The sequence below is a fragment of the Diabrotica virgifera genome, chromosome 4 (assembly GCF_917563875.1).
Source record: "Diabrotica virgifera virgifera chromosome 4, PGI_DIABVI_V3a".
NCBI classification, from domain to species: domain Eukaryota; kingdom Metazoa; phylum Arthropoda; class Insecta; order Coleoptera; family Chrysomelidae; genus Diabrotica; species Diabrotica virgifera.
Window position 1 is genome coordinate 61,518,044 of NC_065446.1, and position 24,455 is coordinate 61,542,498.

The 24,455-nt window shown below is 32.1% G+C and overlaps 1 protein-coding gene across 5 annotated transcripts in view; it reads right to left on the bottom strand.

Moving 5' to 3' along the window:
• Positions 1-13,598: 13,598 nt before the first annotated feature.
• The window catches only part of LOC114337927 (probable chitinase 10), a 60,261-nt gene continuing 49,404 nt past the window's right edge, over positions 13,599-24,455 (bottom strand). For all 5 annotated transcript variants that reach the window (XM_050649149.1, XM_050649148.1, XM_050649150.1 and 2 more), the window contains one exon: positions 13,599-13,673. In XM_050649149.1, the coding sequence (XP_050505106.1) occupies positions 13,645-13,673 (29 nt within the window). In that variant the 3' untranslated portion in view covers positions 13,599-13,644. The remainder of the gene's footprint in view (positions 13,674-24,455) is intronic.

Here is a 24,455-nt window from a genome sequence, read left to right on the forward strand (position 1 = left end):
AAATGCGAGGCCAATGGGAATTGAACTTTATTTTTATTTGAAATTTCTTGCAAGACTCTCGTCGCAAGAAACGGGGCGCTATTCGTCCCGTATGTGATAGTATTTAATTGAATACATTTTATAGAATCGTGGGTATCATCCCTCCACAGAATATTTTGTAGAAAGCGTTGATCTTTTTTGATCCACGTCTGTCGAAATATTTTTTGAATGTCACAGGAAAATATGAATTTGTATTGTCTGAAACGAACCAGAATGTCGAATAAATCGGGTTGAACCTGATACCCTTTTAATGAAATGTCGTTCAGACCTTTTCCTGTAGAGCTTTTACAACTAGCGTCCATGACGACACGCAAAGTTGTACTTTTATTTTGTTCGTTGATGACACATAAATGTGAAATAAAATATTTTTTGTCCGAATTTTCATTTACGAACGAAAGAGGTACATATTCAGCATGCCCTAAAGAAATATATGTGTCAATGAAATTTTTGTACTCGAAAAATAATTTTTTATCTTTTTGGAATTTATTTTCGAGCGACAGAAAACGCCGTTTGGCTATAGAAAATGAATCACCCAGTAATTGGTGTTCTTGTGCACTTTTTAATGGAATATCTACTTCAAAGCGTCCATTTTCAAGGATATTTGTTGTAGTTTGAAATATTTGTTCGGCCAGCTCGTCAGCTTCCGACAGAATAAGTTTTTGAGAAAGTTCTTCCATGTTCCAGAATTTCGTGAGCAGCTCGTCCGTGCTACACGTAGAAAGTAGAGTAACATCTCCAGAAGCATTGTTTGCTACTGTAGGTGCCGTCAAGTGAGGAGCAATCACGCTGGCTATTAGGTGCCCCAGATGAGAAGCCTGCAAAATTGGAAGCCTAGGGCCCAGAGGAATTATGTCAGGAAGAATTAAGTCGTAGTACAAATCAGCCCCAACCAAGATGTCTACCTGACTAGGTTTGTAATATGAATCGTCGGCGAGAAAAACGTCCCTTGGAATTGGTAATTTTTTTGTAAGAATGCGGAACTGTGGAAGATTGCAAGTAATATTCTCTAAGATGGCACATGAAATTTTGAAAGACTTTTTATTATAGTTAGAATGCATTTTTATGTTGACCATCTTTTTTGAAACCGAATTACTTTGGCCTATGCCAGAAATGTTTAGAGATATGTCATATGGCTTGTAGCCCAGCCTATCAGCGAGACACTGGGTACAAAAGCTGTTTTGACTTCCCGTATCGAGTAACAATCGGGCCGTTAAAGGTTTCCCGTTTTTGTCGAAAATGGTTACTTTGGCCGTAGCTAGAAGTATGTTTAAATTTTTTACGGACAAAGCAGAAAAGGAATTTGTAAAAGGTTCTTGCCCTTGAAACGAAGGACCTTGAAAGTTTGAATTTGACGAATGTTCGCGTTCGTAATTGTTTGAATTTGTAGAAGTAGACGGACTTTCATTTTTATGGGTCGTAGAAAAAATATTATGTTTACCCGAATTATTATTTGGTGCCAGAATGTGCAAAATTGTATTATGGCGCCTTTTACAAACGGTACATACATGTTTTGATGAACAATCTTTAGAATTATGCCTACCTAGGCAGTTTACGCAGAGACCTTTTGAATTCACGAATTTTATTTTGTCATCATGCTGAATGTTTTTGAAAAAGTGACATTTGTAAATTTTATGACCTTGCTTTTTGCAGAAAATGCAATAAAAGTCAGAAACTAAATTATTTGACATATTATTTTTATCTGAATCCTCTGATGTGTTATTACTGGATGCATGATGTGAAACTTTTACGTTTTTGGCTTGCCTAGGATTTGTATTTTCCAGGTTTTCCAGAACAATGCACCTTTTTTCAAGAAATTTAAGAAAAACATCTAATTTTGGTACATCTGAATGATTTCGCTCAGTTTCAAAAAGTCTCCTTGTTGAAAAATCTAATTTGCTTTCTAGCAGGAAAACTAAAATTATATCAATGAGCTCTGCACTTGAAAATTGCAAATTTTTTAGCAATTGCATATTTTTTGTTACGGTAGTTAGAAAATTTCTGAGGGCTTGCGGTGAGCTGTTTCTCAGTGTAGGAATGTCTATAATCTCTGTTAAGTAAGAATTTATGATTGTGACCTTATTCTGATAGCGGTTCTTTAGAATATCTAAAGCAACCGAAAAATTTTCATTTGTGACTTTCAAAGAATCCACCAACTTAAGAGAATCACCCTGTAGGTAACTTTTCAAATAAAGAAACCTTTGGATGTCAGAAAGGGACTGATTTTGTATTATCAGTGTGTCAAAGAGCTCAAAAAAACTTTCAAAGTCCCCTATTTGCCCGGAATATTTGCATATGGTTATTTCCGGGAGCTTTACGGCCACTTGCTTAGCGGCAGCGACGCTCCCTGTATTGGTAATATCCAATGCTCTAATCGAACGTTGTATTTTTGACAGAACCGCAAAATAATTTTCTTCAAATATGGCACGACCATATTTTTGAGAATCGTCCAGGAATTCAATTTCATCCTGTACGTTATTGTAGTCAGAGAACAGGTCTTGTAATCGACCTTCTCTTGTTTTGAATGAGAAAACCTATTTTTCCGAGTCATGGTTTGCTTCTAGCCACGTTTGAATTCTATTAACAGAATCTAGAATGGAATGCTTTTTGTTTACTAATTTATTTAAACCTTTTTTGCTCATTGTAATAACTTTAATTTGTTTATTTTTGAATGAAATTATTATTTATTTTTGAATTTTAATAAGCATGCAATATTTAACCAAAAATTCAACCCTGAATAGTTCTTTAAATAGTGTTTAACTTTATTAGAGTATCATTTCGCAAGACATCTTTGAAAATTAACTTTTTGAATTTACATATAGAAAAGATTATTTTGTACGTCACCCCTGGGCTCTTGGTACTTGAATGTGGGCTGCTTTTCCTGGAATCAGCTAGTCCTTGAACACCAATTCTTGAAGTAAACTATTATCACTGTTTTTGTTCACAGAATGTTTATTTGTCCGTAGAATAAATAACGCAATCACTTTGTCTCTTGGAATTATTGTCTATTCGACGAGAATATCCGAAAAACGCGACACTTTTAATGTCTTTTAGAAAGAGTTGGCATTAGCCAGAAATGTTTTTTAACAAATAATAGAATTAGATAGAAACTTGAATTGAGTGTTTTTAGGCCAGGAAAGTTCGGTCGATGGATCAAATGTGGCTCTAAGGGCCGAATTCGGCTCTTAGAAACAAAATCCGGTCTCGGAGGAACAAAATGGAGGGACGCCGGTGTTCAACATTCCTCCATGGAGAGTTTGGAGTAGTTCCAATGTCTCTTTCCAGCGTTTTGCACTTGCAGTAAGTTCAATGTGTCGCTAAGCCTTCGATAGCTAAGAGGAGAACTTTTAATGAACCGTAAGATGCTGTAATTCTGGCCTGTTGAATTGTTTATGTAAATAAAACACTTTCTATTTTGCTATGACTGTAATGAATTTGAAAAAGGGCAAGAAATAGAATTTTACATGTGAACAATTGAGTTACAACTATCCGTGAAAGACGCCAGCACACATAATTTTACACTTCATGTACCGGCTTTTTGCTAATTGCCGCGTGAAGAATACTCTTCGAAAAAGCGTAATGAAAAAGTGCGTTCTTAAGAAGTGTCGATAGTTGACTGACTGTTGCACCCTTGCATCCCGTTAACAAAACTTTCCGTTGGGGGTGCTTTGGGTAAAAAGAAGGCGGAGAGTAACATTCTTGGAAGATTCAGGCACTGCGTAATGGAATTATTTTATGGTTGTTACAGAGGCGGCGCGGAAATTTGTTGTTGGTGAAATAGAGTTTATTTTGGGTGGAGAATACAGTTCTCCAACATGGTTCTAAAATGAAATTATCACGTGTTTGCAGGTATATTGTTTGCGTACCATAATTTCATTTTGGCAAGTGATTAATAATAACAGAATCAGTCAACGGTTAAACCAGAATGATCCTAAGGGGGGCTACAACTGGTGGGTCTCTGGGGGTATGGATTTAAGGCTTTAAGGATTTAAGGCATTTAAGGCTTATAACCCCCAACCCCCCCCAGTTACGCCACTGGAATCAGTTGTCCGTTGTTTTCATGTAGTATATAATGTAAATTTTGCTTAATATGGCTGTTCAAGTGTTCAACGCTGATGAGCCAACGACGAAACATCTGATTCATGCTGTTTTGATATGTGGTATCATATTAATTATTATTTTTAGCTAAAAAAAAAACAGCTACTATGATTATGAACCTGTTAGAGACTTAGAACTTTCGTAGCTATTCTTTTGCGAATAAAATTGTTATTTAATATCGTTTGCAAGCCTTAAAATAAATACGGTGCCGTTCTGTGACGTTATGACGTCACAAAATCGACCTTCCGGCTATTAAAGAAAATCTAACCATAATAATAATAATCCTCAAGTGTAGTGTGCCTCACCATCTTGTACTATCACGAGCCGCCCCAGTCCGGAATCAAAAACAGGATGTCAACTGTCTGTCTCTTATTGTCATTCCACCCATAACCCAGAACGACACATCGAAACACGGAACCACTAATTGATTTAGTCACATGACAAGAACCGATGTCCAAAATCATGAATAAAAGAAGGATAACACAACCATTACGAGGATCTCAAACATTCCTAAACAAATCAACAGAACAGAACCATTTTTCTTATAACACCTAGCATAGGTGTAACCAGGGGGGTTTTAAAATATTTAAATGTAGTGTACATGTATTGTTTAAAGTATTTAAATACATTAAATTGGAAATTAAATGTATGTATTTAAATGAATTGTGAAAGTAGCATTAAAAACCGTGACATTCCTCAATCCCATTAGTCTAGTACTTTCCTCAATATATATTTAGAATAGCTGTTGAACATTAATGGGATAGTATGCAGCTCTGTCTAGTTCCATTCATTGTTTTCAATGCATTTAACCCGGAAGCAGTCGCGCCGTTAGAAAAAATCTAACATTTTATAACAAAAAACGTGAACAAATTTTGTAACATAATAACTTTCCACTCGTTAGTGCCTCGAGGAAGATTGTAAGTAGTAATGCGTAGGCATTTAAAAAAAATTTAATTTAAAAAAAAATTTTAAATTTTTTTGTGGGACTTCATGGCTTTGGTGAGAACAAATTACCTTTCAAATTGTTAGAAATAAATTTTTAACATACAAAGTAAATAAAAATATTATTAAATAAAAATTTGTTTTAAATTCGTATTTAAATCCGTATTGTTAAATAAAATCTAACGCGCGACTGCTTACGTGACAGAAGAAAGTGCGACTGTTCCCGGGTTAAAAATTATATTCCATGTACTTTAACTTTTGCTGAGTTTTAATCATACAGATATCTTATCAGGTTAAGTCGGTGGTTATGTATTCTCCTATGTTATGTTATACTCCAAATGGGATCCCATTTTACTGAATTGAAGGCCTTTATGGGATCTACGAAAGGAGCAGCAATGGTATATCGTACTCCCTTGCCTTTTCTATTATCTTGTTCAATATCTGATCACGCATTCTGCATTCTTTTCCTGGTACTAATTCGCATTGTTTTTGGTTTTCTCTGTAAATAGAAAGTTTTAAGTCGTTGATTGGTTGTATCTAGCAGGATTTTGCTTGCATAAGGAATATAGGCAAAGGTTCTGTAATTTCTGCATACAGTTAGTGATCGTTTTGTATAGATAGGGATAAAGGTATCCAGTATTACATCTACGCCAATCTCGCCCCTTCCTTTTAAATTTATCCGCTGGTATGCCACCGATCCCTGCGGTTTTTTGGTTCTCAGTTAGTCCTTCTTAGAGAAGGGCCCCTTTCTATTTCTGCTCTTAAAATGATTGGTTTAGCCCCTCGGCACGTTTCTTGTATTCTGAGGCTGACGTATCTTTTTAAGTAATAATTTACTGCCCAACGTCTGGGCAGTTGGGCAGTAATTTTACAAGGTCTCTGCAATGCTCTCTATGTCTGTTTTTACTTCTTTATTATGGTTTTTAAAGGCTTGAAGTTGGAACTTGAACTCTCAGGCCAAATATTTAACTTTTTTTTTTAAATAATTCATGACTTTTATGGCAGTTGTAGGTTGCTATATCTGGTTGTGTTTATCCCTGATGCACATACATTTTTTACCTAATGTGCACTCTTTTCCGCTGAATGTATCCTGCGTTTTAATATATTCCATGTTGTATTTACGTCTTCTAATATTTGTGGTTTTTCCTTGATTGTCAATTTCACCTGGAATTACTTTGCATTAATTACCCTTAGCTGTTTTGTCTGATGTACTTTTCTAATTATGGGTCTGCAGTTCATTTTTAGCAGCTTATGATCTGGAGCTACAGTATGCTACAGGCATAGCTTTTACGTTTGTTACTGAGGTTTTACGTCTTTTATCAGCCTGTCGACGTGTCCTGCCCAGTTCCATTTGAGCCTGGTGATACGTTCTACAACATCTGCGATACCGGTTGTTTGTCTGAGATCTTCATTTCTTATTTTATCCCGTAGAGTTACGCCCAGCATGGATCTTTCCATGCGCCTTTGAGCAACCCGCATTTTCGACGCTGTTGCCTTGGTTAGAGTCAGTGTCTCTGCTCCATATGTCATTACCGGTAGCACACATTGGTCAATCACTTGTCTTTTTAAACCGATCGGTATACTGCTCCTAAATATGTCTCTCAGAGCTCCGTAGGCTGCCCAAGCAAGAGTTAATCTTCTTTTTATTTCGCATGTTTGGTTATCTCTGCCAATTCTAATTTCATGACCCAAGTAAATGTACTTTTCCACTAGTTCTACTTCTTGTTCGCGTATAATCAGCTACAATGGTTTACAATAAATATCTGTGCAGGTATTTTTGATATTGTATTAATTTTCGATGATTGTGTTATTTTCGATATGGAAATTGATAACGAAAAACTGATATCATTCACGTGATGTTCAAAGTAAATTGTGGTCGAAAGTTGCAGAAGAATTAGGTACTAGTGATGGGCGGATGTAATTTCGGCCGGAAAAAGGGCAGGTACTAAAAGCCGGTAGGTAAATTCGGCCGGAGGTTTTAAGTTGCTTCTTAATTACTTCTTATTCGTTTTGAACCGAAATTTTGCTAATTTTAAAAAATTAATATATTATATTATATATTACACAGTACAATTTTCAAAGGAGGAAGACCTAACGCTTCGTCAAAACCTAACTTTCGGGTATTAGAGTGTAGAGTACCCCAGGAGTGTAATTACCAATATTTTAATCTCATCGTAAACATCAACCCCTCGGCCGAAATTACCCCTGTCATAAATGGTACCCCTTGATTTATGCAGGTAGGCCAAGGGATTACCGGCCGAAATTACGCCCGCCGCTAGTGATATGAGTTTTTAATATTATCATTTTATAATACATAATTACAGTGTAAAGGAAAAATAAAAAAATAGAGCGTGGCACTTGCGAGTGCCGACCGAGATGAATACTTATAGTTTTAGGATTAACAAACTTTCGAAAGAATTTTTATCTGAATTTTTTAAAATAATAAACGTCTTACATCTAAACCAAGTAAATATAAAGTTATATAAATCTTTAAATTATTTTTATTAGCAAATTACTTAATGTTTTTTTTTCAATTTAGTGTAAAATGTAATTATGTGAAAAAATATTTCGTGTAAATTTGAATCGCCAACAATATATGGAAGAGTTGATTCCCGTAAGGGGAGGCCATTGTACAAAGGTACAAACCTTTTTAAAGTTGTTAATAAATAACATACATATTTGTGTAATAAATTATTCCTTTGAAACTATGCTTTCTGTGTATATTTTACGATATTCACAAAAATACACTTTCTTTTGATGACGACAGTCGCGAACTAAGTAGTATACAGTCGTCTGCAGTGGATGATACCAGTCGCTCAGTCGCATGATCGCACATACACGGACGTATACGCGCTACCTACGAGTCGCGCGACTACGCTTCCAATGGACGACCGGCCTTAGTTCTACGATATTACCACATTTCGAACGCATCTAATTTGTTCATACAGTGCGGTGGAATAAGTGTTGCCCCCCCCCCTGTTAACTTGTTTATTTTAAGAATATAGGCAAAACGCTCGGACAGGTCGATTTTTAAACTAACCATAGTATATTATAGCATCAACGTTTCGAACTTTACGCGATCCCTCTTCAGGTGACAGCCATAACTTTGATTTTTTTAAATGGTAAGGTACATCATGTGATACCTCATTTAACAGATTTTAAAATACTGATTTCAAAAATGTATAATACTTTAATCCTTTTTGAGATCGTACGGGCAAAATTTCGGTCGAACTCTTTTTAAACGCATTAATTTTTTTCGAATTCTGAGGAAACTAATAATTATTTTTGAAAAATTTAAACGCAGAATGAAAGATTAGAATATTACCGAGGGCTGACAGCCCCTTAGAATAAACAAAAAGTTTCTTTTGAATGATATATTTAAAATTAAAAATCACACTAAATTTTCTCTTTTTCACCACTGTGACTTATTAAAATAAACATTATAGGAGTTCTCAAGGACTTTGGACCATCGAGAATACCGTAATATTTCATTCTGCGTTTAAATTTTTCAAAAATATTCATTATTTTTTTAAGGATTCGAAAAAAATTATTGCATTTAGAAAGAATTCGGCCGAAATTTTGCGCCTACGCTCTCAAACAGGATTAAAGTATTATACATTTTTGACATCAGTATTTTAAGAGCTTTTAAATGAGGTGTTACATGATGTACTTTCTTGTTTAAAAAAATCATAGTTATGGCTGTCATCTGAAGAGGGATCGCGTAAAGTTCGAAACGTTGATGCTATAATATACCATGGTTAGTTTAAAAATCGACCTGTCCGAGCGTTTTGCTTATATTCTTAAAATAAACAAGTTAACAGGGGGGAGGCAACACTTATTCCACCGCACTGTATATTAACCTTTATTATCTAGGTTTCATATCTTGATTTCACATCTTTTACAACTTGATTCTTAGTTGAATGTAAGTTCTGCTGAGAGTTGCACAGTATACCCAGATTAAGTTTTATACAGGGTGGTTCATCTTATTCGCCTCGGTGTCTGTACGGAAAACCACTTGATATTTTAAAAAAATTTCTTCACAGAAATATGCAAAGCCATAAATACTACAATCTAAAAATAATGTGAATTATACAGGGTGCTCCAAAAAAGGGTGGTATATCAAAGTTATATTTTTTCTTATGGAATACCCTATATTTGATGACATTATTGAATTGACCTTAAAAAATAAGCTATACTTTCATAAGGGTTCCCTATACCTAAATACAGGGTGTTTTGATTTATTTCGATTTTTATGAATATGTAAGGTTTCAGAATGTAAGGGCCGGACATGTGATAAGAATGGGAGGGGATAGGCTACCAAAACGAGCACTGAATGCTAGAATGCAAGGAAAGAGACCGGTTGGGAAGCCACGAAAGCGCTGGGAAGACACAGTAAACAGCGACGCACAAGCCCTTTTAGGAGTCCGTGTATGGAGAAGAGCAGCCACAGACAGGCAAGGGTGGAGGCAAAAAATAAAGGAGGCCAAGGCTCAATTTGGGCTGTAGTGCCGTAGAAGAAGAAGAAGAAGGTTTCAGAAAAAAATAAATATCTACGAATCTAAGAATCAGTAACAAATTCTTTCTTGGATATTAATAATAGACTATTTAGCATACTTAAACAGATGCTTATTGTAACAAAGTTTCTTACAGGGTGGTGAAAATATGAGATTGTTCTATTAACAAATTCAAGCTGTAATACCTTACTTATTTTAAATAGGACACCCTGTATCTTACTAGTCTGTCGCGTAGAAAATTTACTTAGCTTTCAATTTGTATTAGGGTTTTCTATACCTATCTTTTTACAGGGTGGTCAAAATATTAGATTGTTATATTAACAAATTCAAGCTGTAATAACTTACTTATTTTAAAAGGAATACCCTGCATCTCACTAGTCTATCGCGTAGAAAATTTATTTAGCTTTCAATTCCTATTGGGGTTTCCTATACCTATCTCCCTTAATTTTTTTAATTTTTAAAGATTTCCAAATTTGTAAGCTTTAAAAATTAGAATTAAGTACCTATGTCGTGGTTATGTACCTATACTTAGACAAGATACTGTCATTAATAAAATTTTCATTGTTACCATGTAATCACACAGAGTGTTGTATTATTTTAGTTGATTTTGGCCTATATGTGACATTGAATAATATGTTTATATGTATTAAAACCACTTTTTGTTTGAATAGTTGAATCGCAATTACAAACATTTAAATGCAATGGCTACTATGACGAAAACGAGCCTATTGTACAAAAATATGTAGGTAAAAATGGGTATTTACAGAATAACATCGGAATTTATATTTACAGAATAACATGTGTATTGAGAATGTTTATATGGAATTAAAGAGATTTTAAATATTTTCCATTATAAAGAATAGAATATCGAGTATGTCATTTAAAATAAGAGGACTCTGTGTGATTAAATGATAAAAATGTGAATTTTATTAACGAAAGTATCTTGACAAAGATATTTAAGTATATTGCCGGTGTTGGTGATGTGTTGTACATAACCACGACATAGGTACTTAATTCTAATTTTTAAGGCTTACAAATTAGGAAATTTTTAAATATTTAAAAAATGAAGGGAGATATGTATAAGGAACCCAAATATAAATTGAAAGCTAATTAAATTTTCTACGCGACAGACTAGTAAGATACAGGGTGTTACATTTAAAATAAGTAAGTTATTACAGCTTGAATTTGTTAATAGAACAATCTAATATTTTGACCGCCCTGTAAAAAGATAGGTACAGGAAATCCTAATAAAAATTGAAAGCTAAGTAAATTTTCTAGGCGATAGACTAGTAAGATACAGGGTGTTCCATTTAAAATAAGTAAGTAATTACAGCTTGAATTTGTTAATAGGACAATATCATATTTTAACCACCCTGTAAGAAATTTTGTTGCAGTAAGCATCTGTTTAAGTATATTAAATAGTTTATTATTAAGATCCAAGAAAGAATTTGTTACTGTTTCTTAGATTCGTAGATATTTATTTTTTTCTAAAACCTTACATTTTCATAAAAATCGAAATAAATCAAAACACCCTGTATTTAGGTATAGGGAACCCTTATGAAAGTATATCTTAATTTTTAAGGTCAATTCATTAATGTCATCAGATATAGGGCATTCCATAGGAAAAAATATATCTTTGATATACCATTCTTTTTTGGAGCACCCGGTATATTTCACATTATTGAAGATATACTTCTTTAGCGGCGAATCGATTGAGGGTAAAATTTGATTGATCCGCGCGCATGCGCACATCGACAGTATGCTATTAGTTGCTATACGGGCTCTGATTGAGTGTTGAAATTTTGAAATGATCTGTCAATCATTGTTCAATATGGAGGTTATCGGTAAACAAAAATATTGTATAGCATTAGTTTTTATTGTTGTGAGGACATAAATAAAATCAAATTTATAATTATAGTGACTTTTTAAATAGTTTTGAAAAGCCGCAAGTACGTAATTCTAAATGTTTCAGTTGGAAATACCTAATAGTTTCAATACCTATCTATTTGGAAAATGTAAACAAAATAATGTAGTTACCTATTAGTAGGCAATGCTTTAATTTACATAATCTGATTACGAACAAACTTTCTACAAATCTTCATCTCATATATCGTTTTCTTACTCTATATTTTGTTGTATTTTATTTCGACAAAAATCAAACTAATAATTTTATTAAATTCATATAAATTTATGGTGTAAACGTTTAGTTTGTGTATATTCCCACATGACGTATACGAAAGTTTAGTGCAGTTTGAAATTGCGTCAACTTTCGTACGGCGCGGTAGACGTGAAGTGGATTCAAGCCCCAAGCAAGTTATTATTTTTTTATTTTTTTTTATAGATTTTATGATTGTAAGTATATTATTATATAATTTTTGAAGATATTCTTCTTTTTTGAAAGTGGTAGATATGAAAGTTAGTTTGATTTTTAAATAAAATAAGTACAAATAACCTTTTAAGTATATTTACTTCGTTTAAATTACCTATTATATAATAGAAGAATATCTTCTTACGTACGTAAAAAGTACACACACATTCTTTATTTTTAGATTGTAGTATTAAAGACCCTGTATATTTCTGTGAAGAAATTTTTTTAAAATATCAAGTGGTTTTCCGTACAGAGACCGAGGCGAATAAGATGAACCACCCTCTATAATATGCTCCTTTTATAATTTCTATACGAATTTCAATTTTTGTATCCAGATTTATTGTCTCATTTATTCAACATCCTAGATATTCTTCTTCTTCTTATACCTGTTGCAGATATGTCGATCTGTTAATTTCAACGTTGAAGTATATCTTGAGAGGTAGACTGCCAGCTATCTCTCCATCTTTTTGGTGGTCTCCCCGATAGACCCTTGCCAGCTGGTTTTCCTTCTAGCGCAATTCTTGGTAGTCTGTGCTCCTCCATTCTTTTTACATGACTGAATCATTCTGTTCCTAAATATTAAATGATTAAATTTTATAAGAGGCTCCTAAGAACTCTTCTAAGGCATCGTTGAATATTATGTCCGAGTACACGTTAAACAAAGTTGGGGATAATACACAACCTTATCTCAGTCCTCTTTAAATGAAACTTTATTTGTCTGTTTCTTTGCCGTTTACCTGTACAGAACCGTTTTGATTCCAATATACGAGCAGGTGTTGTAAAGGTGTCAAATTTTTATCATCTATTTCAATGATACCTAGATTCTCACACAGCATAAATATAATGTTGAATCCCATCAAACGTCTTCTCAAAATCTATAAAGCATACGTAAAGTGGTTTCTGTATTTTCCATGATATGTGAAGTAATGGTACGAAGAGAGAGGCTTCCCTTGTTCCCAATACTACTCTAAAACCGATTAGTTTGTCTCCCATTATATTTTAACATTTCTGTTTAATTCTATTAAGAATTATTATCTTAAAAAGCAATTTGAGAGAGTGATTAGTTTAAAATCTTTACAAGGTGATAAATTAGGTTGTTCTTGGGAGTGAAATAAACGTAGACTCCAACCATATTTTTGGCATAATTCCAGTTCCAGTTCACGATCATCTGGAAATTACAGGTATAATATAATCGTCTTCTAGGCTGCTCAAACAAAGTATTTGTTATAATGCATTTCTCTTCTTGGCCGACATGTATTAGTCTGTGACCCCTTTCGTTCTTTTTCCAAGTCCATGCTGTTTGGTTACGTCTATTTCTATGTACATTTAGGCCAAGTATTCCGACTTCTTTTTTAACGAGTGAAAAACTATTGTGGCGTATTCGATGGTCATTTCGGTAAAAGGATTTTTTTGAAATGGTTTTTATATTCGTTCGTAATCACTTCTGTTTTCTATATAACAGCAGGTGTATACTGATATTAAAAACCCTGCGTATTATAATATGTTTCTTGGATATCTACTTAACTGTCTCTACACATTTCCTGTAGTTAGCCAGGGTCGACCCTATTGTTTTCCTTGCCTGTGTTCAACAACACTGATAAATATTTTGTGGGAATATGGCATAATAATAAAAGAGTGCATTATGTTATTAAGGTTTATTTATTCATGGAACGTACAATATCAACACTAGTGATAACCAACTGTTGTGTGACCAGCTGCAACAAAAAATAATAATATAAGTAGATATACAACGTTTGCCTCACTACAGAGATAGGGAAATCAATGTGTTAGAGAGAGAAGTACCTTCCCAATGAGTAAGAGTGAGATAGATGCTGACGTCACAGCGATGGAATCTACCATAGTTATTTTCCGCTAGATGACACCAATCCGCCATTTTTATTCCATTTCAGTATTTTTAGATGGCGGCATAGCCAAAACGGCACTAAAGCATATCTCCGTTGTTATTGGTCCGATCGTGACATGTGAGGTATCATAGGAAAGGGGAGGGGCTAACGAATACGTTAACATAAAAACAAAGATGGCGGCATAGCTAAAACGGCACTAAAGCATATCTCCGTTGTTATTGGTCCGACGTGTGAGGTATTGGAAAGGGGTGTGTTGGATCGTGACGTACAAATGGATCGGTGGAAAGGGGCACGTTGCATATACTATATTTTATCTACGACCATAACATAATATGTTATTTAAACCAATCACGTGCAGAAATCTAAGCATTACGAGTTGTATACTATATTTTATCTACGACCGTAACATATTCGGCATTTTTATTCAAATTCGCCATTTTTATTCAAATTCACCATTTTTAACCCAATTTTCCTTGACATTACGTCGAAGAAATCTACCATAGTTTACCTATTAGCCGCTGAATGACGCCATTTTTAGTCAATTTTTATTCAAATTCGCCATTTTTATCCAATTTTCCTTGACATTACGTCGAAGAAATCTACCATAATTCAGCTATTATCCGATAGTTGGCGCTATACATCTCGTTAGCATTGGTCTGATTGGAGATTGTGGTACGTTAAAGGTGTGGGTAGTAACGAATATATTCATCGATATGAAAAAGAACTTCGACTGAGTTGACAAAGACAAAAAAAATCTAGAAGGAAGATATTTAATAGAAAAAGATTGCAAATTTTCAAAGCAAAAGTCTTTTAGAGTAATTCGATTGAGAAAATTATATATACACAAGTAAAAAGAGAGGCATAGACAATAAAAGTTGTAGGTATGTAGTACCTAATGACAAAGACAAAAAAAAATCTAGAAGGAAGATATGTAATAGAAAAAGATTGCAATTTTTCAAAGCAAAAGTCTTTTAGAGTAATTCGATTGAGAAAATTATATATACACAAGTAAAAAGAGAGGCATAGACAATAAAAGTTGTAGGTATGTAGTACCTAAACGGCTTAACGTAGAGAGGCATATATTTTATCTACGACCGTAACATAATTTATGTGTAAGCGATGGTGACATCTCATTAGCATTGGTCTGATTGGAGATTGTGGTACGTTAAAGGTGTGGGGAGTATCGAATATGTTATTTAATCCATAAACTAACCGTTACGAGCTGCATACTATATTTTATCTACGGCCATAACATTTGGTGCCACCAATTCGCCATTTTTATTCCAATTCACCATTTTTATTCCATTTCAGTATTTTTAGTTAAACTCGCTATTTTTATTCCAATTTGTCCTGATACAGATATTACGTTGAAGGAATCTACCATAATTCGTTCTAAATGTGATCTCAAAATCCCATACATAAAACAAATTGAATTCATCGATATGAAAAAGAACTTCGACTGAGTGCATTATAAATGACAAAGACAAAAAAAATCTAGAAGGAAGATATTTAATAGAAAAAGATAGCAAATTTTCAAAGCAAAAGTCTTTTAGAGTAATTCGATTGAGAAAATTATATATACACAAGTAAAAAGAGAGGTATAGACAATAAAAGTTGTAGGCATGTAGTACCTAAACGGATTAACGTAGAGAGGCATAGACGTAAGGAGAGACGTGGACAATAAAAGTTGTAGACATGCCTAAATGGCGTAACGTAGAGAGGCATAGACAATAAAAGTTGTAGGTATGTAGTGCCCAACGGTATGGGCGCACAAAAAAATTTCCTAGATCTACTGACAAACTGGGCATTTCGCAACATCTAGCAACAGCGCCTCCCATAAGAGTCTGTGTATTAGAGTTAGATAGAAAATCAATTTTTCCCCAGATGCTGGGGGAAATTAAAAAAAATTTAAGGTCCATTCTGCTCATTTTTGTCTCGTTTTGTGGTGGAGGCCCGACTTTTACGTCACGATTGGACCAATAAAACAGAAGATATAACTAATGCCCTTTTGGCTGTATCCTGAAAATACGTAACTAATGCCCCTGATAACGTATAAGATATAATAGAAGCAGTATTTTGATATGTCCAATCCATCCCTCTCTGAGAGATATGCGAGGTATCATGTGATTTAACAAATTGAATAATATAGAAAAAATAAACATAACATCATGCCATAAAGACATTAGATACAAATGATTTAACCACCAGACACAGAAAAATCAAATAGAGCAGAATGTTAAAAAGGAGTTCTGTATCTTCGGTCCTCTTGGTGCAATAGGGACATACGAATTCTCAAATGATACGATTTAACCAATAGAGTTCAGTGACAGAAAAATAAAATACATCATGTCAAAAGGGTCTTAGATACGTATTTTCCGTCCAATCGTAACTTACAGTACCTCAACCAATAAAATACAATGGCATAAAAATCAAATACATCAGCATGTCAAAAAGGCTTTAGTATTTTCTTTTCTACTGAGAAACATCCAAATCTTTCGTAAAATATTATACACGGGCGTTCTTTCTATATGTCCAAACTAGTAAACCTCTTATTTTTAACACGCAACTCTCAATATTTACATTATTTCTTCCTAGAAAATATCAGTGTATCAAAATGGAATACAAATATATGCAAACCACCAATTGCTAAATCTATCATTATATCGCTAATACCTAAAATACATATCAGATAAATTCTTTCGCTAAGTCCAAACCACCGATATTTCTCACATTATTTTCAAACCAGATTTAGAGTTCTAGTCAAGCATAAAAATCAAATACATCAGCATGTCAAAAGGGTTTTAGTATTTTCGTTTCTATTAAGAAACATCCAAACTTTTCGTATACTATCGTGTTGTATACTTTTGTACACTATTGGTTTTTATAATTTGTTTAAATTTTTTTAATAAATGTAGCAATAACTTCGAAATTATGGCATTTAGTTGTAGGGAAAATAACATGAAAAATAATCAGTATTTCTTTAGGACTTCAAAACTCAAATAACGACTTCTTGTCCTATTAGAAATACGGAATTGGATTTCCAGAAAAACGGAAAATCTGACAACAATGTAATTGTCACTATAATATAGACCGCCTCAGAAAATTAATACCCATCAAAATCTATAAAAATCTTGCAAGCCGTTTCCGAGATAATTGAGTGTTTCCATACATAAAACTCACTCTGTATGCAAACCAGATTTAGAGTTCTAGTCAGACATAAAAATCAAATACATCAGCATGTCAAAAGGGCTTTATTATTTTCGTTTTTACTGAGAAACATCCAAATCTTTCGTACTCTATTATACACAGGCGTTCTTTCATTATGTCCAAACTAGTAAACCTCTTATTTTTACCATGCAACTCTCAATATTTACATTATCTCTCCCTAGGTGCAAAATGTCAGTATATGAAGCATAAATATATGCAAGCCACTAATTGCTAAATCTATCATTATATCGATAATACCTACAATACATATCAGATAAATTCTTTCGCTAAGTCCAAACCACCGATATTTCTCATATTATTTTCAAACCAGATTTAGAGTTCTAATCAGTTGGAGAATACAAATTTTTGTTATAAAGTACGTTTTAAATGTGATCTCAAATAAAATCCCATGCATAAAACAAATTGAATTCATCGATATGAAAAAGAACTTCGACTTAGTGCAATATAAATGACAAAGACAAAAAATATATCTAAAAGGAAGATATCTAATAGAAATAGGTCGCAAATTTTCAAAGCAAAAGTCTTTTAGTATAATTAGAGTAATCCGATTGAGAAAATTACTTATTATGGGTATACACAAGTTAATAATAAGCAAAAAATCGAACTTCTATTGATCCAATCAAAAAAATCAAATACATTTGTACTATGAGAATGATCTCCGAAAGGGAAATCGATAGGTCAAAATAAACTAATTTTAAAGTAAAAATGTGGCTTATTCACAATAAAAATAATAAATAATAAATTTTCTTGCGCTCCTTATTGTTTTACGAAAGATACAAAAAAAAAACACGAAAAATACACGATACGTAGGTAGAAAATAATGTCATTATTAATTATGACTTAATCATTCTTTCGAATGTTTTTAGTACGCATGACTCTAAGAATTTACCCTGGTATGATTCTGGTTTCGAAGGATCTTTGGACGGTTTTAAAATAATTCGAACTAGGTTTCGAAGGATCTTTGGACGGTTTTAAAATAATTCGAACTAAATATATTCTTACCAACCATCTGGAAACTTAAGGTGTGTGTCGATATAATTCTTTATTTGCACTAACGCCATTACTACAATCGGAAATTTTCTTAATCATTCTATAAGTACAGTATTTTAATTGCATTTTAAACAGGTTTCTAATTCACTTATGGAAAAATTAGAATTAGAATCAGAATCAGATTAGAACTTTCATATTGTGATACATTTGTATATGGAAGAAAATAATACGGTATGTATAAGATACAAAATTCAAGCATTGGAAAAGCCATACAAGAGGCACACCAAATTCAAAAATCTTGACTATTTCGTCTAAACATGAATTAAAATTTCTAGTTCTATCTTCTAGCTTCTCATCCAGCTTGAAATAGGATATTAGTATTCATATTTATTATTTCAAAAAATTTTAAGATATCGTGTCTTTTGTTGTAGGTATACTGTCACATTTTCAATACATATTACCCAATTTTTACTTACCCATCATCGAGTTAATTTATAAATGCAATAAGTAACTCCTTAAGATATTATGCTTTCAAAAAACGCTACCAACCAATCTCCTTCATATTGGCTAGTTTCAAATGTATTTCTACAATGACACCATTATTTGCCGAAATATTTTAAAGCAGTGTTGACAACGTCTAAAAAACTGTACATAATTTGGTACATAAATATCAAAAATGATGATCAAAATTGCTTTTATTAGATGATTATTAGCTCTCTTTATCCAGCTTAACAAAATGAGAAAAGTGCTCTGCACAAGAGATCTAAGGTTAGAGCTAAGAATAAGGTTGGCTAGGTGCTACGTTTTCTCGACTCTGTTTTACGGAATGGAAGCTTGGACCTTGAATGCTGCATCAATGAAAAAACTGGAATCATTCGAGATGTGGGTATATAGAAGAATTCTAAAAATATCATGGACAGAACACGTCACAAACAAAGAGGTTCTGAGAAAGATGAACAAAGAAATGGAAGTCTTAAATACAATTAAAACCAGAAAATTGGAATATCTCGGACATATTACACGTGGAAAGAGATACAACTTGCTCCAACTCATTATGCAGGGAAAGATTCAAGGAAAAAGAAGCATAGGGAGACGCAGAATATCGTGGCTGCGCAACCTGAGAGAATGGTACGGATGTACATCAAACGAACTTTTCAGAGCAGCTGTCTCCAAGGTCCGAATAGCTATGATGATTGCCGACCTCCGTCGCGGAGATGGCACTTGAAGAAGAAGATCCAGCTAAAATAAAATAAATAAAGAACTTACATCGTCATATCCATATACTGTTTTGAAAACCGAGGACTTGGAAGCTCCAATAAGTCATAACTCGAAGTTTGAAATAGTAAATAGTATATCAGTGAATGTTTATGCTTTGGAATTAAATCAAGTTAAGGAAAAATAATTTTACGAATTAGTGCCTGCTTGCCTAAACAAAACAAACTTGATAGACATGTAAATTTGAATCTTATTCAGGATAAATATTTTCTAAAATTAAATGATTACCTACGACTCTCATCGTAGTGACGATGGAAATATTGAAATAAAATATCATTACTTCTGGAAAAAAAGGTGTCTAGGTTGTTACACTATATAACCAAAAAAGAAAACTAATTCACCCAGATTTATTGGAAAAATTTACTGTTTCACCGTATCATTAAAATCTTACAAAAAAAGAAATATCGAATTAAATAAACAATACATAATAGAACTAAGAAGTAAATTACGAATATCAGAGTGCATGAGATACGAAATAAACATCTTACAAGCAAAACTATCGATACAACAAATACATATTATATACATTATTCACTTGAAAATTTTAAAGTAATGTTGGCTGAATGTCCAAGAAACTGAGTATATTTAGCCTCTTTTACAATATTTCTGAAAAACTTCAACGAATTTGTCTATTTAGCGAAAAAAAAATCTAATTCACGCAGTTTTATCGGAAAACTTTGCTATTTACCATTTTTATTCACTGTCTTTTTAATCTGTTGAGTAACATCTTTAATTTATTTTGATTTTTAAGAAGTTTTCTAACCTCCTCTAATTACGATTTTTTGTAGAATTTGGACTGGTTGTATTGAATTATGATAGGTATGTGTATCTGATTACGCAATAATTTCAAAGAGACATTCTTTGTAGCTTAGTATAAATTGGTCTTCTAATACTAAAATATTATAAAAAAATAATAGAGTAAAGCAATACAGGAGACTTAAAAAAGGTTTAAAATCTCATGAAATCTTGTTTATTTAGTCTAAACATGAATTAAAATTTATATTGTTCATACTTATTATTTCAAGAATTTTAAGATCGTTTCTAATTATCCATCATCCAGTTAATTTATAAATTATGAAATAGGTATCACTATGATATATTATGCAGCAATAACTATGTTTTCAAAAACTATACCAACCAATCTCTTTCATTCTGACGATGTATTTATACAATTACAACATTATTTACTTAAAAAGTTTAAAGCAATGTTGGCTGAATGCCCAAAAAACTGAGTATATTTAGCCTATTTTACAATATTTCTGAAAAACTTCAACGAATTTTTCTATTTACCGAAAAAAAAAATCTAATTCACACAGTTTTATTGGAAAAATTTACTATTTCACCATTTTATTCACTGTCTTTTTAATCTGTTGAGTAACATCTTTAATTTATTTTGATTTTTATGAAGTTGTCTAACCTCGTGTAATTACGATTTTTTTGTAGAATTTGGATTGGTTTTATAGGATTATGATAGGTATGTGTATCTGAAAACACAATAATTCCAAAGAGACATTCGTTGTAGCTTAGTGTAAATTGGTCTTCTAATACTAAAACATTATAAAACATAATAGATTAAAGTAATACAGGAGACTTAAAAAAGTGTTAAAATCTCATGGTACAAAAAAGAAAATGTCTCGAGTGTGAATTTAAAAATGGAGTTACTACAAAAAAGAAGATGGTACATACCTTTGAATATTAAAAAATATTTGAAAAATTTTAATTTTTTTTTTGTAGATTGTGTAGTTAATACTAAAAATTAGTAAGGAAATAAAAATGATTATAAATTAAAAAAATCTTCGACGTTTGTTCTTAGAGCATGTGAAACATTAATAATTACCAAAAAATTTCAGTAGGTACCTTTAAATATTAAAAGTATTTGAAAAATTTTAATTTTTGTAGATTGTGTAGTTAATACTAAAAAATTAGTATGGAAATAAAAATACATATCAATTAAAAAAAATCTTCAGCGTTTGTTCTTAGAGCGTAGTTCGAGTATGCCCGAACTTTCCCGATCCCCAATATATCTACTTCTTCTTGTAGTGCTCATCCATTTTGGATGTTGACGATTATCCTAGAAATATATACTTTGCATACTAATGTACTGAAAAGATTTGTAGTTGTTGTGCTGCACCACATATATAGATTTTTTAGCCAGAAAATCCTTCACCTTCCTGGTTTTCTTCTACTTTTCTCTGTAAAATTAGTTGCAGCAGTTCATATCTTCGCTCTTTCTTACAATGTGTCGGATGTATTCGATTTTAACTGTTTTATTGTGGGTACCAGCTCTTTTTCTTTTTTAATTCTTAATAAAATAATCTAATTAGTTATGTGATCTGAGTAAGATATATACAAAAATAAGAAAAAAATGTTTTATTTCTTTGGAATAAAATAAAAAAGCCAAGTTGGTTGACTGGTTTAAAGTATTGCAGTGCAGGGGATTTGAACCTATGATCCAACACTTACTTATTTTCAATGCAATGTAACAAAGTCTTAAATCGCTCGACCAACGTGGCTTTGGAACTTTGCTCTAAAAAACAACGATGATATTCACATGTTATGACATTCCTATTGACAATAAAAAGAAATAAAATGTTTTTCAAATAATATTTTATTCAAAATACTGTTATTTAGAGTGTGAGCTTTATGATTATAAATAAAAAAATCTTTGACGTTTGTTCTTAGAGCATGTGAAACATTAATAATTACCAAAAAATTACGGTACCTTTAAATATTAAAAGTATTTGAAAAATTTTAATTTTTGTAGATTGTGTAGTTAATACCAAAAATTAGTGTGGAAATAAAAATAAATATCAACTAAAAAAAAATTTTCAGCGTTTGTTCTTAGAGCGTAGTTCGAGTATGCCCGAACTTTCCCGATTTCCCAATATTAGCTGTGAGTTTTGGCTTAGGATACCCATATAAAAAGCATGGAAAACGAAAAGTTTCAGCGTTTGTTCTTAGAGCGTAGTTCGAGTATGCCCGAACTTTCCCGATTTCCCAATATTAGCTGTGAGTTTTGGCATAGGGTACCCATATAAAAAGCATGGAAAACGGAAAGTTTACCTTGGACAAGTGACGGCGTCACTGCAATACTTTAAACCAGTCGACCAACTTGGCTTTTTTATTTTATTCCAAAGAAATAAAACATTTTTTTCTTATTTTTGTATATATCTTACTCAGATCACATAACTAATTAGATTATTTTATTAAGAATTAAAAAAGAAAAAGAGCTGGTACCCACAATAAAACAGTTAAAATCGAATACATCCGACACATTGTAAGAAAGAGCGAAGATATGAACTGCTGCAACTAATTTTACAGAGAAAAGTAGAAGAAAACCAGGAAGGTGAAGGATTTTCTGGCTAAAAAATCTATATATGTGGTGCAGCACAACAACTACAAATCTTTTCAGTACATTAGTATGCAAAGTATATATTTCTAGGATAATCGTCAACATCCAAAATGGATGAGCACTACAAGAAGAAGTAGATATATTGGGGATCGGGAAAGTTCGGGCATACTCGAACTACGCTCTAAGAACAAACGCTGAAGATTTTTTTTAATTGATATGTATTTTTATTTCCATACTAATTTTTTAGTATTAACTACACAATCTACAAAAATTAAAATTTTTCAAATACTTTTAATATTTAAAGGTACCTACTGAAATTTTTTGGTAATTATTAATGTTTCACATGCTCTAAGAACAAACGTCGAAGATTTTTTTAATTTATAATCATTTTTATTTCCTTACTAATTTTTAGTATTAACTACACAATCTACAAAAAAAAATTAAAATTTTTCAAATATTTTTTAATATTCAAAGGTATGTACCATCTTCTTTTTTGTAGTAACTCCATTTTTAAATTCACACTCGAGACATTTTCTTTTTTGTACCATGAGATTTTAACACTTTTTTAAGTCTCCTGTATTACTTTAATCTATTATGTTTTATAATGTTTTAGTATTAGAAGACCAATTTACACTAAGCTACAACGAATGTCTCTTTGGAATTATTGTGTTTTCAGATACACATACCTATCATAATCCTATAAAACCAATCCAAATTCTACAAAAAAATCGTAATTACACGAGGTTAGACAACTTCATAAAAATCAAAATAAATTAAAGATGTTACTCAACAGATTAAAAAGACAGTGAATAAAATGGTGAAATAGTAAATTTTTCCAATAAAACTGTGTGAATTAGATTTTTTTTTTCGGTAAATAGAAAAATTCGTTGAAGTTTTTCAGAAATATTGTAAAATAGGCTAAATATACTCAGTTTTTTGGGCATTCAGCCAACATTGCTTTAAACTTTTTAAGTAAATAATGTTGTAATTGTATAAATACATCGTCAGAATGAAAGAGATTGGTTGGTATAGTTTTTGAAAACATAGTTATTGCTGCATAATATATCATAGTGATACCTATTTCATAATTTATAAATTAACTGGATGATGGATAATTAGAAACGATCTTAAAATTCTTGAAATAATAAGTATGAACAATATAAATTTTAATTCATGTTTAGACTAAATAAACAAGATTTCATGAGATTTTAAACCTTTTTTAAGTCTCCTGTATTGCTTTACTCTATTATTTTTTTATAATATTTTAGTATTAGAAGACCAATTTATACTAAGCTACAAAGAATGTCTCTTTGAAATTATTGCGTAATCAGATACACATACCTATCATAATTCAATACAACCAGTCCAAATTCTACAAAAAATCGTAATTAGAGGAGGTTAGAAAACTTCTTAAAAATCAAAATAAATTAAAGATGTTACTCAACAGATTAAAAAGACAGTGAATAAAAATGGTAAATAGCAAAGTTTTCCGATAAAACTGCGTGAATTAGATTTTTTTTTCGCTAAATAGACAAATTCGTTGAAGTTTTTCAGAAATATTGTAAAAGAGGCTAAATATACTCAGTTTCTTGGACATTCAGCCAACATTACTTTAAAATTTTCAAGTGAATAATGTATATAATATGTATTTGTTGTATCGATAGTTTTGCTTGTAAGATGTTTATTTCGTATCTCATGCACTCTGATATTCGTAATTTACTTCTTAGTTCTATTATGTATTGTTTATTTAATTCGATATTTCTTTTTTTGTAAGATTTTAATGATAC